We start from the raw sequence: 11,368 nt of genomic DNA on the forward strand, positions 1-11,368 counted from the left end.
ATAAAATGTAAGTTGGAAAAAATTCGTGTTTGAATATTTGAAAAATCAGTACGCGCCTTTTTTAAAATTTGTTCTTTAATTGGTTTAATTTATTTATTTAAAATTTATAAATTGTCTTATGTCTCATACATTCATATATTATTTCATTACATATAAATATCTCTGTACTTACCGATGAATTCAAATTAAAAAATTTATTTATTTAAATTCTCACGTTTATTTTACTGGTAAAAAATTAAAATTTTTTGTTTTAATAAAAAAAAAGTAGATTGTCATTTATAAGGTAATTTTTATTCCTTAGGTTGATGAACTTTAAAGTCACGCGATGGTCTATTTGAAGACAAAATTTATATGTATGACATGAAATGTATTTTAAAATATTTGCGTATTATCATTAAAATGTTTATTTATTTTTTAATTACATACGAACACAGAAATATTATCATATTCACAATCACTTTACAAAAAGTTAAAATTTAATTTATTTATCAGTTTAAAAAACTAATAAAAATTTGTGTATAAACTTAAGACTTAAAAAAAAAAATTAATTGTTTCAATGATTGGTAAAATGATAAAAAAAAATACATCGCAATGAACACTTCTTAATCACAGCTCTCATATGTATTTTTTGAATCCCTACATATCCATCTGGAATTGCTCAGGACCTTCTTCAATTACTGTGATGTCTGTAAAAAAAATTATTAGTTGTAATTTAATTTTAAATTTAAATTTAAATTAATTTTAAATAAATAATAAATGAAAGTAACCTTTGGTTGGTTTATTGCACGTGGGTACATTAGTTGATGTTATTGTTGGAGATCCTTTTAATAATTCCGCTGGAATTGTCGTTATGTTTGGTGGAGTTTTTGAAATTGGAGAGTTTCTTAAATTCATAAGAAAAGCCCGCTCATAAACGATTCGTGTTCCTGTAAAAAAGAAAAACAATGAAATAAATAAATTACAATTTTATATGAATGTAAATGCAGCAGGCATACGACAGTTTTTTAATTGCATATAAAAAAATTAAATGGATCGTTTATTCGAGAAACCTCACAAGTCAAGAAAACAAAATTTTTCAGGAAACACAAAAAACATTTTTTTGGAAAAGCTTGACATTAAAATAATAAATAAATAATTTAATACAATAATGTTAGCGTCTTTGAAAAAGATTCCAACAAGAAAAATTTAATTTTTTAACTGAAACTACTTAAAAAAATTATTTAAAGTTGATTGACTTATAGGGTTTCTCAACCAAACGTAAAAAAAAGTTATGAAATCATTGTTTTTTTAAATGTTTCCACTCAAATCATATATTACATTGATAAAATGAAGTATTAAATATGTATTTGAACTCTGAAACTCAGAAATTACAAAAAATTATAATTAATTTAAACATGTTAATTGGTCATATAACAGTCAACAATAAAACAACATTTGAAATTAATTTCCCAAAAAAGCGCGAATTTTAAATAAAAAAAAAAAAATTATTTCTGTAAAACTAAAACTGCATGTTCATTTGAGTCATTGACTTATGGGGTTTCTCAATTAAATGAAATTGCTGTCACCCGGTTAATTTTTTTTAAAAGCTGATTTGATGTATATTTTGATTGATTTCTATGGAGGGACATCCAAAGAACCCAAAAATGCAATAAACCCAATTTCGTAAAAAACATGACTTATGGGGTTTCTCAAATAAACGATTCAAATAATTAAAATAATACAATTTTTAAAAATGCATGTACTGAATTTTGAATTTTCTGAGCATGCATTTTTTTATTTTCATTTTATAAACATTTTAATTTATTATTTAAAAATTTAAAAAATAGTCAGATGTCTGCTCACTTTACTATCATTATTTTTATGATTAGTTGCAATTTTGATCAATTATTAAGTTCGTTTTTAGTGAATCCGTATACGGAACATTTTAGAGTAACTCCTAAATATTGACCGAGCTCCAATTAATGACCGGGTACTTAGACTCTTAATAATTTTTAAATTGTGGAATTTAAATCTTAAAAATATTTTAGTTCTGTTGTAAATTTTTTATAAATTAAATTCCAGAATTCAAAAATTTTTTTTTGAAGGACTCAGTCTTTAATTGGAGCTCGGTCAATATTTGGTACTGGTAGCCTATATAAATAATGAAGTTTTGTATTTATATAATTTATAAATTTATCATTCTATTTATAAACTATATCAGAGTGAAGAAAGTTGTAAAGAACAAAAGCAAGTGATACAAAGAGCGCTTGATAATTATAAAAGATAAAACGTTTTCTTTTGTGAACTAAAAAAATATTTATTCATAAATAAATAAATATTATTTTATATTTCTCATTATTAACAGCAAACTAAAAAAAAAAAAATAAAACGTAGATTTTCCGTCATTAAATATTAGTATCATAACTACTGGTGATAAAAGTTGACTCATCGTTTCGACGTTACAAGGCAATAAAAGAATAAAACAATCAGAAAAATAACAACGATTGTAAAATAATAAAAAATTTAAATATTGTACATAAAATTTGTAGTTTATTGTTTTTACTTAAACTTGGAGCGTATTGTTGACTAATAGTTGATATAAATTTATATGCAGAAAGCTAGAAATAAGTAGGAGTGTTTACAAACACGTGAGTTGAAATTGTCAGCTGATGTTTTGATCAACGCGAGAATAAACATTAATTAGAGGTCATTATAAAAAAAAAAATTAACATTAAAGTAAATTTATATCTTATATATATATATATATATATATTCGAGCATCAGTAACTTAAAGATCATGCAGGGGTCGTTAGACTCATAAGATTATTATAAATAGAGCAATTAAAATTTTTTATAATTAATTTAATTTTAGATACAGTCGAAAAATTATTTTTATTAATAATAATTATTATAAATAAAAATCTTATCGTATCCGGTTAATGATTTTAAGGATAATTAAAACCGCAGGGAGGACAAAATAAACATTAGAATTTGAATATTGATAAATGTTTGACGTTTCGTCACTTTTATTGTGACCTCATCAGCAACTAAATGTGATTCTGAAGTCAGCAGACAATTAACAATTTTTTGATTTTTTTTTTCAACACTAATTTAAAAAACTAAAAATATGCACATGTAGAAAATTTAAAAAACTTCAGGTGCAATTTTCTGAAGTATTTTTTTTTTGTAATTTATCGTTTTTAAAAAAAATCCAAAAATATTGGCGGGTAAAAATTTTAAATAATTCATGATAGTAAAAGTTATCAGACATTTGAAATTCAAAAAAAGTTTTTTTAACAGATAAATGATGAAAAAAAAATATTTCTAAAAAAATGCACATGTGGAAAATTTCATAAACAATACGTGCAATTTTTCAAAATATTTATTTTTTTGTTAAAAAAAATTCCAAAATTTTTAAATGTCTGCTAACTTTATTGTCATCAAAATGCATGTGAAGAACTTTTAAAAAAATCTCTTGTAGATTTTTTTTTAATTTTTATGATGACAATTAACTTGGTAATTAAAAACAATAAAATTTTAAGTTGTCGATGTTTTATTAGTTTTCATTAGTATTCTTAGTTGCTGATGAAGTCACAGTAAAAGTTATAAAACGTCAAAAATTTATCAATATTCAAATTCTAATGTTTTTTCTGTCCTCTGCGATTTTAATTATACTTCAAACAATAATAACAATAACAATAATAATAATAAATACTAACCCCCTGGTGTTGTCGAGTATAAAGTACCTCCAGGTGTTGACGAATAATCCACAGGTAATTGATTTGGATCAGAAATAACAATTCTTTTACATGGTATATTTTGAGTCTGGGTAACTTGACGTGCTATTGGTGATGCTGACATCGTTATTATTTTTAAATATTCGAGTGATTTATCACAAAAACCTTGAAATTAACACCTGAGGAATTTATTTTACGATTAAATTCACTTAAAAATGTAATTGCTCCGATAAATTAATTTGTCCAAGTAATTTAACAACTGTACTAATTACTAAAAAAAAAAAAAAACTAAACAGACACAAGAGTAGTTTGTCTAAAATGTGTGTGTGTGTGTGTGTGTGTGTATGCCAGAGAATAACAAAAACTAGGTACTGTGTTCTGTAAAAAAATTGTGTATGTACAATTGCTACGTAATTTATTCTACAGTTTAAATTTCTTACCAAAATATTTATAGATTCAAATTTAAATTTTTATGTTTCAGATCACAAACTGATTTCAGTTCACAGACACGAGACTTTTTTTTCCTGGCTAATTATTACTCATGTTAATTGCAAATCAGTGAGTAGAAGCGAGCATTTAAATTTAAAAATTGTCAACAGTTAAATAAGTTTAGTTTAGTAATAATGCTGAACGTGGACACTTAAAGCTGTGAGCTAGGTGATAAGAATACAAGCATTTATATAGAAGCTGACTAGACTAAGAGAGGGTAAAAATAAAGTGAGCAGAGAATAACTCGCGGTCTCATTTTATAATTATTTTTTTTATCTTTTCAATACATTTTCATTACTCGTAACTCTACATATCTTTAAATGACTACGTCTCATTTTTTTTTATTTTTATACTGGGAAAAAAAAAAAAAATAAAATCAATCTGATCATTATCCATTTGTAATAATATTTATTAAATTAATCATTTGTAATTTTAAAAAATTTATATAATAAATAATTCGTTTATATTCCAGCAGATATGCAAAAAAAAATTTTAACGCATATAAATATCATATTCAAAACTAATATTTATAAAATATATCGTTCATTTTTATCATATATGATGCATTCGCTGAAAAATTTATGCAAGTATTGTTTATCATAATATATATATATATATATTTCTATAGGTGTGTAATTGACACATATTCATATATATTTATATATATGAATGTTTGTTTATATGAAATGCCGAGGTAAAGTAGTAAGAAAAACCACGTGGTCAATTTGTTTACTACTCCGATATTTATTTATGTATATATACATATATATATATATATAAATTTTTTTTTTCTATTTATCAATTAAAAAAAAACTACAAGTATATCATTGATTCTGACGCACAAAAATATCTGTTGCACAATTTAAAATTGCACTTTAATCAACAAGTAAATATATTTATTCATTATATATATATATATATATTTTTAACTAAAGATTTTATTTGAGTATAAAAATATTTATTATCGGGTATATTTATTATGTTTTTTTAGTTATTTATCATTATGTAATTGATATAGTGAATGACCACGTGACAGTTCTTAGTAAATTTCATTTTACAGTGGAATGTTTTTTCGCAGCACAGTCAAGCCGTTTGTGTTCAAGTGGATAAATTTATCTTCGAAGGCTTTCATAAAAAATTATTCCAAGTATTTGGATATCGTTTTGAGAAACGGGGCAAGATTTAATTCATCAATCATGGTAAGGACATTTGATAATTGTTGGTAGTGTTTTTATTTGTAAAATTTGAATTTAATTTTTATAACCTGCACAGATGCCGGATATTGTGGAAGTGTCGAACAATAAATGTTTTGGAGGATGGCAGAAAGTTTTTTCTCATCAGAGGTATTTTTACAATTCATGATGATGATTATAAATATTTTTCGTGATACCAGCATCGAAATTTTGTTTCAGTGTCTAGAGCCAGACGAAAGAAGCGAATTTCAGTCCAATGTCGCGAATTATTATCAGCAAGCGCGAAAATTGTGAATGTCTTCAGCTAGCAGCAGAAACAAACTTGTTTCGACTTTTGGAAGAAAACAAATAATATTTCTGCCCGCTGACTGAAGGCTTTCAATTTAAACTCTGATACTTGTAATTTGTTTAATAGACAGAAAAAAAGGCTTTGGCGTAAGAAATATTTTGCATTATAAATTGAAAACTAAAATTTTCATAGGACTAGAAAAAATTTATTGGCGCAGGAATTTTTTTATCGCCTCAAAAAATTTTTTTCTTGCTCGAAGAAAATTTTTGTTGTCAATTTATGATGCAAAAAATTTATTGAGACAAGTAAAAATTTTATTGGGGCGAGTATAAAAATTTTTTGCGCCAACAAATACTTTTTTCTGCGTACTAATTTCAGAGCATTAATTTTATTTACGTAAATGACAGTTCTGACTGTGATTAAGTTTTATAAAAATTAGTGTCAATAATAAATAGTATTTATAGTTTCTGCTTAATTATAAATTCCAAATGACAATTTACGCTTACGCTAATAGTTGGTCTTAAATAAACTTGTAACTGACTGACTGCTGACACTGAAACTTTAAGTTCCAATGCAGGTAATCATGAAAAATCTAGTGTACAACTCAGGATGAAAAACGATGTCACTGCAGGTGATGTCAGCCAACTTCACCCTGTCTAAAATCGCCGTTTCATCCCTTGTCATACAATATACTACCAGTTATTTGAATAAAGTATTAATGATTTTTTTTTGCAGTGTCGAGTTGAAATGTAAAATGAATTTCGGAGTTTACTTACCGCCACAAGCTGAGACAGAACCAGTGCCAGTAATTTATTGGCTGTCAGGGTTAACTTGCACTGAAGCTAATTTCATTCAGAAAGCTGGAGCGCAACGATATGCATCAGAACACGGTGTGATTCTCGTTATTCCTGATACAAGTCCGCGGGGCGAGTGTATTCCCGATGACCCGGAGTATGATTTTGGTATGGGAGCTGGGTTTTACGTCGATGCGACTCAAGACCCATGGAAAAATCACTTCAGAATGTACAGTTACATTACTAAGGAATTACCCACTCTTATCAATAACAAATTCCCGGTAATTCCTGGTCAGCAATCAATTATGGGCCACAGGTACTTATTTTTGATAATTAATCAGTTAATTAACTTTTGTTAATTTATGGAAATAACTAATCTATTTTTGTTATTTGTTTTTTTTAGTATGGGAGGGCATGGAGCTTTGATTTGTGCTTTAAAAAATCCAGGACTGTATAAAACAGTATCAGCATTTGCGCCCATCAGCAACCCCGTCGAGTGCGACTGGGGAATAAAAGCATTCTCTGGATATCTAGGAAATAAAGATGAAAATATTGAGCTCTGGAAAGAGTACGATGCTACGCACTTGTCAAAAAAATATTCTGGGCCGCCTTTAGATATTCTAGTTGATCAGGGAAAAGAAGATAATTTTCTTAAACAATTAATGCCAGAAAATTTAGTCGCAGCTGCTGCAAATGATAATTTGATGCTCACACTAAGACACCAAGAAGGATATGATCACAGTTATTTTTTTATCTCAACATTCATTGAAGATCACATTAAGCATCACGTTAAATATCTTAAGAATTAATGTAACACTTAAAAATACTCATTTTTATATTTTTTATTCTTAATAAAAAAAATAATTATAAAAACCAATACTTTGATTTATTTATTTATTTATTTGTAAATAAATTAATATTTCCAACTTAATGTTTTCTTTCATGGTAATTTTAATTCTCAAAATTCCAAACTAAGTCATAAAAGTATATCGTGCACTTATATAAAAACCCTTTCAAATATTTCCGACAATCTTCAATTTTAAAATCACAGATAACTTGACAAAAAATTATGTAAGATTTATTTCCATACATAAATAATCGACATGATCATAAATCCTTATTTTTTTAGATACTTATTAGTTTTATTTATACCTTAATATATTTCTTGTATAATTGATAAAAAGATAAATTCTTTATATTTAATATAATAATTTTATTAATCACTTTTTAAATTTAATGCAGTTTATTTACCGTGTGATGAGGCATTAAAAATATATAGTTTAATTAATGTGATTTTGGAGGGTCACGGAAATTATGCCATAGACTTAAAACAGGTTCACGTTTTTGCCAAATATGTGAGTTTCCCCACATCTGCCAGTATCTAGCAAATAAATAATTTATTAATGTACATAATTCAATAATTTTAAAACTCACGACCATAATTATGATATATAAAAAAAAATTAATGCCGTTGGTCAAAAGCATAAACACTGAGACGAAACTGCTGTATTTGAAATCAAATACTTGGACAGTTACTAACATCTTCAGCAAGTCATTCAATAAGAATAGTAGATGTAGGCAGGGTTACCAGAAGATTTTTGTCTGAAATGCTCTACCTATGATCAAAAGTAATAAAATATTTTGACAAGTCACCCAACCATTTTCAACTTTAAAATAATAATATTAGCTCACAGTTTATTCTTTATTAGCCAATAAGAGTACACTATAATTTACCGCATAAATTGAAATTAACTTTTTGAAAAGTATTATTGTAATCATTTTTTTTTGCAGTATGAAATTATAGGATATTTTTAAGACAAATTTGATGAAAGAATAATGTAAGTATCCATAATAAACACAATATTTATCGATGTACATACTGAATTTAAATTAAGTTCGATTCAAGTCATTGGCAAATGGAAATTAAAATAATGATTAAGATTATTCCCAATGTTGAAACATTTAAAATCGCCCAAATTGCGACTTGTAGCCCAAACTTTAATTTAGTAGCAAATGCATAGAAAAAATCGCCCAATTCGCGATAAGTAGTCCAATCTGGCAACCCTGAATGCAGGTAAGAGCACCAGTACCCAGCCTCTAACCAGTAGCAGCCGGTCATATACTTTACCATTTGCTCAAAATATGTATAGATATAATTTAACTGGTTTGGGGCTGGCTACTGATGCTCTTACCTTATACTATTTGTGAAAAGACGAAATATTATTGATAAAATACATGTATGCAATTCTATTCATATTGTTGAATTTAATAGATATTGCTTTTGACCAACTTGACATTAAATATATTACTTACATTCCCCATAAAGCTCCGCCTAAATGAGCAGCATGATCGAAGAAACGCCAGCCCATTATACAACCGATGGAATCCATCGCCAGTAATCCTTTAATTGCCTGTAATTGAAAGAGTTTTTATATTTAATTGTTTCATAATTCAAGTGATTAAAATATAATGAATTATTACTTACATTTCCTGCAGTAAATGTGATCATTGGAAGAAATGCTATACTCAAACGTGTCTCAGGATACTGTGCACATATAAAACTAACGATTCCCATAATAGCTCCAGACTAAAATTTACGACAAAAAAAATGAATTCCATTTGTGATAATATTATTATTTAAATAATAATAAAATATTAAACTTACTGCACCGAGGGACAATCCCGGTCGTTGAAATGCAATTTTATAAAGATGACTTGCAAAGCTGGACAATACCCCACTGGTTAAATAAAGAGCAACAAATTGTTCACGTCCAAGTGTTGCAACAGCGGCTGTACTGAAGCTGTGTAGTACATACATATTGACAGCTAAGTGAACTAACGAATGGTGTGAGAAGGTTGACAAAACCATCGGCCAACAGATTGCACCTTGAGTTTAAACAAAATTCCAAGCTAGTAATACTCCACTTAAAAAATTATTTATCATTCTTGTAAAATTCATTATCTCCTCCATTTAAAAGTACAATAATTATTTTTTAAATTTCCTTCACTCACGAGAAGCTGGATTTGCGCAAAAATATTTCATCATCGTCCCACTAAGTGCAGGTATCCTCCAGCAGACGAATACCATTATATTAAGGTAGCAAATTGGAATAAATATACGCTGACCATCGGACAAACTTCGCCACCACGATTCTAATTCTCCTCTCCATCCTGTTCGCTAAAAAATACATTATATATAAATATAAAAACTATTTAAAATAACAATCAGGTTAGCGGGAAATAAGGGTGGGATTAATAAAAAAATAGTTTATTGTGTGACAAGGGATGAAACGACAATTTTAGACAGGGTGAAGTTGGCTGACATCACCCGCAATGAAATCGTGTTTTATCCTGAGTTACACACCAAATTTTTCATGATTACCTGCATTGGAACTTAAAGTTTCAGTGTCAGCAGTCAGTCAGAAACAAGTTTATTTAAGACCAACTATTAGTGTAGGCGTAAATTGTCATTTGCGATTTATAATCAAGTAGAAACTATAAATACTATTTATTATTGACACTAATTTTTATAAAACTTAATCACAGTCAGAACTGTCATTTATGTAAATAAAATTAATGATCTGAAATTAGTACACAGAAAAAAGTATTTCTTGGCGCAAAAAATTTTTACTCGTCCCAATAAAATTTTTACTTATCTCAATAAATTTTTTGCATCATAAATTGACAAGAAAAATTTTCTTGGAGCAAGAAAAAATTTTTTGAGGCGATAAAAAAATTCCTGCGCCAATAAACTTTTTCTAGTCCTAAGAAGATTTTAGTCTTCAATTTATAATGCAAAATATTTGTTATGCCAAATCCTTTTTTTCTGTCTATCAAACAAATGACAAGTAGGTATCAAAATTTAAATTGCGAAAGTCTTCAGTCAGCGATTTTTAATTACAATAAATATTTATTAATTTTTTATTACACTCGGGACTTCATTTCACATAAATATTTGTCATCAAAATTAGTAGAGGTCGTATAATTCGAGCCCTAAAAAATTCTAAAATATTTGACGCAACATCGGCATTAAATTTCAATATTTCACAAGAATCTGCTTCTTATTTTCCGCTAACTTAATTACTATCAAAAATTGATGGACAAAAACAATGAATTATTTAAAATATATATCTTATTTACGCACCGTAGCACGCCATTGGTGATAACGATTCATCATTTTATAAGTATGACTCCGAATTTTCTCATACTCCCACACAGCGGCTCCAAGATGTGTCGCGCTGCCAAACTACAATTAAATTAAACTGACAGCTCATGATTTCATCAAAAAAACCAACATAATTAATAATTAAAACTCTAATTAATTACCAGTATCGTGAAACCCAAAGGTTTCCATATATTTTTCAGTGACAACGTAGACGTATTTACAAACGCGTCATTATTTGCTATCTCTCTTAATCTTTTAAAACCGCGATGACATTTGAATGAATTAGGAGCTTGCACAATAATTTTCTTGCACGAAACATTTTTTAATAAGCTAAAAAAATAAATAACAATTAATCTGATGCAATCATAACCTTTTTTTTTTAAATTTATTATTCTACGTCATTAAATTTACCATCTAGCAGATGCGTCATTTAAATACAGCAGCGTTCTGAATGCCATTTCTGATTAAAAGACTTAAATTTATTATAATTTAAAATAAATAATCATAATTAATTAGATTTTTAAATAATTTAAAAACTGGCACAGCATGTAAACTATTTTTCTGCAACAAACGATTAGTTTTGATGTAATTTGCGACTGAACCGGGTGTTATTTGTATCAGAGACAAGTGACCAATCAGTGACGAGAGATTTAAAGTTTAAGCTGAGAGCAGCGTTTGAAGCGACACCAAACAGCAATGAACGGACTTTTAAAATCACCACA

General features: G+C 27.4%; 3 protein-coding genes across 7 annotated transcripts; 1 reads left to right on the top strand and 2 right to left on the bottom strand.

Annotated features, from left to right (window-relative positions):
• Positions 1-380: 380 nt before the first annotated feature.
• LOC130667463 (eukaryotic translation initiation factor 4E-binding protein) lies at positions 381-4,333 on the bottom strand. The gene is made up of 4 exons (XM_057469049.1): positions 4,157-4,333; positions 3,699-3,895; positions 768-926; positions 381-686 (listed from the first exon to the last, which is right to left on the bottom strand). Exons 2-4 carry the CDS (start codon positions 3,838-3,840, stop codon positions 637-639), a joined length of 351 nt encoding a protein of 116 aa, XP_057325032.1. The 5' UTR covers positions 3,841-3,895; positions 4,157-4,333; the 3' UTR covers positions 381-636.
• Positions 4,195-7,358, top strand: LOC130667456 (S-formylglutathione hydrolase). Of its 5 annotated transcripts, none has more exons than XM_057469037.1 (5): positions 4,195-4,274; positions 5,284-5,404; positions 5,478-5,548; positions 6,423-6,797; positions 6,885-7,358. In XM_057469037.1, exons 1-5 carry the CDS (start codon positions 4,258-4,260, stop codon positions 7,288-7,290), a joined length of 990 nt encoding a protein of 329 aa, XP_057325020.1. In that variant the 5' UTR covers positions 4,195-4,257; the 3' UTR covers positions 7,291-7,358. The 5 variants fall into 5 exon arrangements, with proteins under 5 accessions (XP_057325020.1, XP_057325022.1, XP_057325019.1 ...); XM_057469039.1 differs by lacking the exon at positions 4,195-4,274 and adding an exon at positions 4,297-4,433; XM_057469036.1 differs by lacking the exon at positions 4,195-4,274 and adding an exon at positions 4,877-4,899.
• A 313-nt stretch (positions 7,359-7,671) lies between these two features.
• On the bottom strand, positions 7,672-11,275 carry LOC130667459 (presenilins-associated rhomboid-like protein, mitochondrial). The gene is made up of 8 exons (XM_057469043.1): positions 11,058-11,275; positions 10,808-10,976; positions 10,626-10,727; positions 9,494-9,659; positions 9,147-9,367; positions 8,967-9,068; positions 8,795-8,892; positions 7,672-7,862 (listed from the first exon to the last, which is right to left on the bottom strand). Exons 1-8 carry the CDS (start codon positions 11,102-11,104, stop codon positions 7,766-7,768), a joined length of 1,002 nt encoding a protein of 333 aa, XP_057325026.1. The 5' UTR covers positions 11,105-11,275; the 3' UTR covers positions 7,672-7,765.
• Between the last annotated feature and the right edge of the window lie 93 nt (positions 11,276-11,368).

This window comes from Microplitis mediator, chromosome 5 (assembly GCF_029852145.1).
Source record: "Microplitis mediator isolate UGA2020A chromosome 5, iyMicMedi2.1, whole genome shotgun sequence".
NCBI lineage: Eukaryota > Metazoa > Arthropoda > Insecta > Hymenoptera > Braconidae > Microplitis > Microplitis mediator.

Excerpts from the sequence above, each read along its gene's own strand:
- LOC130667463 (XM_057469049.1), bottom strand. The coding sequence starts at position 3,840 with ATGTCAGCATCACCAATAGCACGTCAAGTTACCCAGACTCAAAATATA. Across the intron at positions 927-3,698 it reads ATACTCGACAACACCAGGGG|GAACACGAATCGTTTATGAG; the intron begins GTTAGTATTTAT and ends TCTTTTTTACAG. Across the intron at positions 687-767 it reads GTGCAATAAACCAACCAAAG|ACATCACAGTAATTGAAGAA; the intron begins GTTACTTTCATT and ends TTTTTTTTACAG.
- LOC130667456 (XM_057469037.1), top strand. Across the intron at positions 5,405-5,477 it reads GATTTAATTCATCAATCATG|ATGCCGGATATTGTGGAAGT; the intron begins GTAAGGACATTT and ends TAACCTGCACAG. Across the intron at positions 6,798-6,884 it reads CAATCAATTATGGGCCACAG|TATGGGAGGGCATGGAGCTT; the intron begins GTACTTATTTTT and ends TGTTTTTTTTAG.
- LOC130667459 (XM_057469043.1), bottom strand. The coding sequence starts at position 11,104 with ATGGCATTCAGAACGCTGCTGTATTTAAATGACGCATCTGCTAGATG. Across the intron at positions 9,069-9,146 it reads CGGGATTGTCCCTCGGTGCA|TCTGGAGCTATTATGGGAAT; the intron begins GTAAGTTTAATA and ends CGTAAATTTTAG. Across the intron at positions 8,893-8,966 it reads TCACATTTACTGCAGGAAAT|GCAATTAAAGGATTACTGGC; the intron begins GTAAGTAATAAT and ends TTTCAATTACAG.